The sequence below is a fragment of the Anneissia japonica genome, unplaced genomic scaffold (genome assembly GCF_011630105.1).
Source record: "Anneissia japonica isolate Jap-2015-1 unplaced genomic scaffold, ASM1163010v1 scaffold288250_len396842_cov205, whole genome shotgun sequence".
Taxonomy (NCBI): Eukaryota; Metazoa; Echinodermata; class Crinoidea; order Comatulida; family Comatulidae; genus Anneissia; species Anneissia japonica.
Window position 1 is genome coordinate 21,958 of NW_022683119.1, and position 6,706 is coordinate 28,663.

A 6,706-nucleotide genomic window follows, 5' to 3' on the forward strand; every position below is an offset into this window, starting at 1 on the left:
ATTCACAACTAATGAGCTTCACTGTTAATCTTGTTACAAAATTTCCTGAAGCAGTAATTAATAGAGTAATAATAAAACCTGGTTCAAAAATTGAAAATTTGGTAAATGGTGAAGTTTCCTCATGCCTATATCCAGCCTTTTTAGCTCATTAAAAAAAATCTTTGCTGTTGTTAAAAAAAAAAAAAAAATTCCGAACCTCAATTTCGAACATTTGGGTCGGCTAGGTGTGGCCAACACAATAATTTTTTTTTTTACTTGGCTCTATCATTAGCACCTATCTAACTACTATCAATATGATGGTGATGATAATGATGATGATCATGACATCACCTTCATGGTGACAATGATAATGATCACAACCATAAAAATAGCATCCTTCATAATCTAAATAAATAAAATGAAAAAAACTGAAATATAAAATAATGTAATCAACACCACCATAACCACCACTATCATCATCACTATTATCAGCACCAGTACAAACAAAACCCCAAATCACCTACATCCATCACAGTTTGTCTAAATAATTACAATTTTTCATATTATTGTTATTATATGTCTTTGCATTTTATTGAACAATATACAACTACGTGTATATAAATCCCATGTTTTATCATTTTGCTTTCCAGGTTACTTAAGACAGTGATAATGGGCTTTTCCATAGCGTCAATTAAACTGACCAATGAGAAAGGTGCACTGAATTTTGGTGCTCTGGATTTTGTACACATCTTGATGATATTGGATACCTATAACACGCGATGTGTCGTACGGCAGTTGTAAGAACATCGGCCGATGAATCCAACTCCACTCTCTGTGGATGGATAGAAGAAGCGATGCCGTCTGCTAATTGTCGTTGGCAGTTTGAACAGATTATCATTAAGAACAATCCCTTGCATGCACGTTGTAGGGTTGAGTTCTCCGTAGAATCGCATCGACTGACAATTGTTGGGGGCAGTGAATAACAAGCTCTAAACATGGGTTATAAAGCAAGCATTGCCCCGTCTATATCATTTACCCTACATCAGTCAGTCATCAAGTGGGTAAAACCACAGCATGGAATGGCAGTAAACTAAGTAAGGGAGTATACAACAACCAATGGGGTGTTAAGCCACAGCACAGAATGGCACTTTCTTTCAGTAGATTTAATTGCTTTTTCCTTGTTCTTCCTTAATGCTTGAATCAGTGTTGTTTTCTTCTGGAATCAAAGCGGGCGTTTCACTATGGAATTGCATGTCAAAGAAATCGAGAGAATTTGTGCTGCTGAGGCGTCGTTGCTTGCTTTCGTCTCGGAGCCTGATCCACATATTTCGGTTACCATCCACTGTGTTTAAAAGAACTTGCGCTTCAGGAAATATGTCGGCAAGAATCCTACAAAACATTTGCAAAAAAACAAATAACAATTTCAATATGCATCAAACACATCTTTTGTACTCTGTACGAAAATAAATGGTCTTGTAGATAGTTTTGAAAAGAACTGCTGTTGTGTATTTTATGCCTTGTTTTATAATAATAATAATAATAATAATAATAATAATAATAACAATAATTTCTCTAAATTGGACTTAAGGGGAATAACTTTTGTGTTATTTTCCCCTTAACATTATGTTTCTTTCTCCTTAACATCATTTAAAAAAAAAAAGTTCTCTAATTGGGGAAATTCCATAGATTGATGCATGAAATATATTGCACATATTTTGCACTCAAGCAAACAGATAAAGTGCCTTTGTAAGTCGTATTGAACACAATAAAAAAACTTGTCTTTACATACATATATTTTTGTTTTTATAATTTATATGTTTGTAGACAATTTCATGACTTTGTAATTATTTCATGACAATAAAATTCATTCTTATTCTTCTGAAAAATAACATAAAATACTATTCATTAGATCTTAATTTTATATTCATAATATTATATAATCCGTGTTATTCAAAGTAAGACAGAAATACCCTCACATAAACATGTATGATCATTGACAGTTAATTGTATTGTCAATTAGAATTAGCCTAGAAAGCATTGATGGGTGGAAACAGAAAATAAAAGCCTGGTAGTATTTGTTGTAGACAAATGATGTGTTATTGTTGTTAGAGGCATTCTACAAACAACGGCATCTCATTGGTCGATTCTCATTAAGCACTCTACTTGCAAAGCCCATTCTGGCCAACACTTTAATTGTTTTCATTTGTAAATTTCTATTCCAGATTACTTTGATAGTGTAATAACAAGCACAGTAATGAACACAAATTAGTTCAATTCTCTCTGAAATAGCATACACCTATGTAATGGGTGTAATAATATTAATAATAATAAAAAAAAAAACAAAAAAATAATAGCAATAAGTTCAATAACAATAAAACTAATAATAATAATAATAAATAATAATAACAACATAATAAAAATAATAATAATAACATAATAAAATAATATTAGCAATAAGTTCAATAACAATAAAACTAATAATAATGATAATAATAATAATAATAATAATAACAATAATAACATAATAAAAATAATAATAATAATAATAATAATAATAATAATATTAAAAAAATTAAAAGTTGACAAAGGCTCTTTGTTATGCCTGAATCGATCACTAGAATTTGTGGTTCTTAACATCCTTTTCTTCTTTTGCAAATATGGCACACTGTCACTCCATCTTTATGGTAACTTTTAGACTACCAGTTTATTCCATTAATCTTATCATTAAAAAGATAAGGGTGGATATGGCAGCTGTAGAATGAATTTTCTGGGGGGAGGGGTAAACTGGGGGCTTGAGCTGGTAGATATGAACAGGGGAGGGTTTGTGATGGGTTATCGGTTAAGACATAAAAAAAAGTAAAAAGTAGTAATAAATAAATAAATAATTAAAATGTGAGAAAAAATTAGTTTTTGTTTAAAAACAAAGTGATATATTAACTAAATAATTATAATAGTAAATATTAACTAAATAAATAAATATAATAAATACTTAAAATAAATAAGTATCAACTTACTGATATACAGGTCTTGCGATGTGATCAAGAAAGTTAAGTTGCAATTCAGGAATAAATGCCTTCTCTCTGTCATACATCTCCAGTGGAGGGATGCCAATGGCCTTCTCCAGGTCACCTTGCGTGAAGAACTCGCGGTAGATTAGTTCCTGTCAGAAAAACACAAGCATGTGACATATTTGTGTGAAATGTGCCCAAATATGGGCATTTCATTCATTTGTCACATAAAATTTGAATGTGGACAGAAGATTCACAAAAAAAAAAAAAAAAAAAAAAAAAAATTGATCAGGGTGGGGCGGGCTGTAAAGTCACCTCCGACTTGCACAAAAAGCAACTGGTGAGGGGATTTTTTAATATTTTGTTTTATTTGGAAGAATTTATTAACAGGTTTGTTATTCCATCAAGTTACCTGACATAGAATGATGGCATTATGTAAGCATTAATCCATTGTTTACACCAAAAAATAATGGTCCAGGCTATAATTCAAAACTTTAGGAAAATAGGGTTCCCAATTCTCCCAAAACTTCTGAATCTGACGGTAATCAGGACATCCTCCCACAAGCAAGCGAGAATCTCCAGGAAAAACACATCTCTTGCAAATTCATAATATTTGCATGTTTTCACTGTTTTATTATCAATTGTCTCACGGTAGTCAGTGCCCATGCCAGTCAGTATGTGCAGAAAATAAATAAAAATGTGTTATGAAAGCTCATTAACCAGATCGGTGGGGGATTCAAGGGGAGAGAATCGGCTGCCCCCAAACCCCTAAATTCTTCAAAATTATAAAAAAAAAAATGCCATTTTCGGCCATCATGAGGTGCCATAAACATAAATTTTCTTGCTCTAGACACTGCATCTGTGAAATTCCTCCCGAGGCCCCCTTCTACTGGGCCATAGAGGATCTCCAGGAATTGACTACTTTCAACTTGGACCCCTAGGGCAACTCTGTGATAGGTACATACAGCAATCTTTTTTGTTGTCTTCCATCCCTTCGTCTGATCTGATAAGTCACAACTTGTCATAAGTAAACACAGCAACAGTTTCCTACATCTTGCATCTTCCTTTTTATATCCCTCTGTAATAAATTAAAAACACAAACATATAAAAAAAAAAAATTTAAAAAGATTACTGAAACAAAATTAAGAAGAGTTTAAAAAACATTATTAGGATCATTTAAAATGTGTGTAGCTTTTACCATCTCCATAGTTATTATTGCTTTTGATTTTTTTTCTCTGAATTTTTCTTTTAAATTTATTTGCTTTATATTGTTGACATTTTGTAAGCATAAATTTCTATATACTTAAAGCTCTGTCCAGATTATATGCCCATTTATAGTGCTCTATATATGGTTATGATGTGATGACATCATGACCATATATATAGTCATGATGCGTCTATATATGGTCATGATGTGCCCATATATAGTCATGATGTGCCTATATATGGTCATGATGTGCTTATATATGGTCATGATGTGATGTCATCATGCCCATATTGTAATTATATGCCTATATATGGTCATGATGTGACTCATCATGACTATATTAGGCATGCAATATACTGAATATACTGAATTCCAGTAGTTTTATCCTGGAAATTGAGACCCATATGTTTTGTCAAAGCATTTTCGGTGTTTGGTATAACTGACAGATTAATTTATAATACAAAAGATGAAAAAACGATCTTAAAAATCTAAATTGAATTTATGAATACACTGAAGTGATTCGATGTCGAATTATAAAACGTGATAAGCTTGACAGGGATGCACGTAGTTGTGGTGGCTGAGGCCCCCATCCACCCAGTTCAATTTGGCCCTCCACTACCCTAATTTACCCAATTTTCCATCCTTAAAATCCACATTTATTATTTAGTGTTTACCACAGTTATCACCCACCAACTCTTAAAATGACTATAAAATTAGTTTTTTGAATACCTACTTAAACCTGTTATTGACAAGAAAAGCACAAAAAGAATGAAAAAGAACAGTGTTTGCAAGTGTGAGGGGGTGAGGTACTGAATGAATACCTTTAGCAATTTTCTTCAAATCCTTGATGATACGTAGATGATGAGCGAGGTCGGTGGCCAGTATAATATCCTGCATTAAATCCAGTACCTCCTGATAATCCTAAAATCATTCAGAAACATTATTAAATCGCAACAGTTAATTTCTTTGATATCAAAAAATTAGTACACTTGCAATTTTTAATACAATTTTACATCTGTTTAGAATTTGTCAAAATTCCTTATCTTTTTCTTTTCTATCCTAAGTTTCTTTTACTTTCTTATATTTGTTATCTTTCTTTTCTTATACCTTCTTTTAATTCAAATCATTTCTTTCCTTTCCTTTCTGATGTTCCTTATCAGTTCTTACCATTACCTTTCTTATGTTTTCTAATCATTTCTTTCCTTTTCCTTTCTTATGGTTAACTAACCGTTCATTCAAACAAGACAGAACAAGAAAGAACAACGAATTGGCAGAAGCAGTTGAAAGGCAACATGCAGCTATGTGAATCTGTTCAACAATGAAGCCTCTGTGGTCTAATGGTTATGACACTCGCCATGACAGCGAGAAGTCGCAGGTAGACTTATAGAACACTATTTTATTTAAACATGAATATTTCGACCTGACCTCTGGTCCTCATCAGCATGACTGATTAACATAATACATGAAAGTTGGCATTATAATATTTGATAAAATTAAATAAATAAAAGTGTTCTAAAAGTCTACTCCGTTTCTTTTTTTTTTCCAAATTTTTTTAAATTTTTGCAGTGGATACATCTGTCTCTTATACACATCTAGATGTGTATAAGAGACAGATATATAGTCATGATGAAGGTTTTAAACAACAGTGGGTTAAATATACAGAAAAATTAATATGTTATATTACAGACATTAAACTAACAACACATAAAACATACAAAACAAAAAAATTAATGTATAAATATAGATAAACAATTAAGAGACCCCAATATACACGATTACTATATGGATTCCTTATCCAACTTTATTGGCTTGACATAAACCACTAAAATCAAATAATATATTTATGATATTTCTAATATAGGATAAACTTACCTGTCTTGATAAAGTCTCAAAAATATTGCATCCCTCTGTGTTTAAAATGCACATCGCCTGAGCAAAGTGATGTCTCTACATTGATAAAATTATATATAAATTATATAAATATGAAGCCCTCTTCACAATATCATTTTATTTGACATGCGAAATATGATTACGTCACATCATGACCTATATAGGCACATTATGGCGTTATGTGCGGGGGTAGGGAAACTTTTGCACTTATATTTATGTCACAACGTATGGTTAATCAAGAACAATCACAGGGAGGATATATGCGTTTTTCTTATAACCTTCTTCAATTATATAGAAACACAAAAATTAATGTATAAATATGAATAAAACAATTAAGTAATTTTCTTCGGGTTCTAATTAAGCTTGTTTTACGAAAGTAATTTTCAATTACAATTCAATTTTCTTTGAGGTGTACGATGTCTTCGCGGTGACGAAAAAATTAGGATTTTTTTTGCACACAAACCTAAAAAAAATCAAGCCAAGCGTCCACTAATTGAAAAATTAATGAATGGTGGGGAATAGGCAAATAACATTGGGAGTTGCAGTGATGACGTCACGATTGACTTTTATTTGACATGCGAAATATGATTACATCACATCATGACCATATACAGGCACATCA

General features: G+C 31.7%; 1 protein-coding gene across 2 annotated transcripts in view; it reads right to left on the reverse strand.

The window, feature by feature from the left end:
• Nucleotides 1-6,706, reverse strand: part of LOC117123816 (cGMP-dependent 3',5'-cyclic phosphodiesterase-like) — a 54,518-nt gene that overhangs the window by 1,168 nt on the left and 46,644 nt on the right. Inside the window, exons 20-24 of one of the 2 annotated variants that reach the window (XM_033269877.1) lie at nt 6,067-6,141; nt 5,016-5,115; nt 3,953-4,065; nt 2,994-3,139; nt 1,316-1,368 (exon numbers count right to left, since the gene is read on the reverse strand). In XM_033269877.1, the coding sequence (XP_033125768.1) occupies nt 1,316-1,368; nt 2,994-3,139; nt 3,953-4,065; nt 5,016-5,115; nt 6,067-6,141 (487 nt within the window). Of the gene's footprint in view, nt 1-427; nt 1,369-2,993; nt 3,140-3,952; nt 4,066-5,015; nt 5,116-6,066; nt 6,142-6,706 lie in introns of those variants that run through there. The other variant, XM_033269962.1, reaches the window with a different exon arrangement.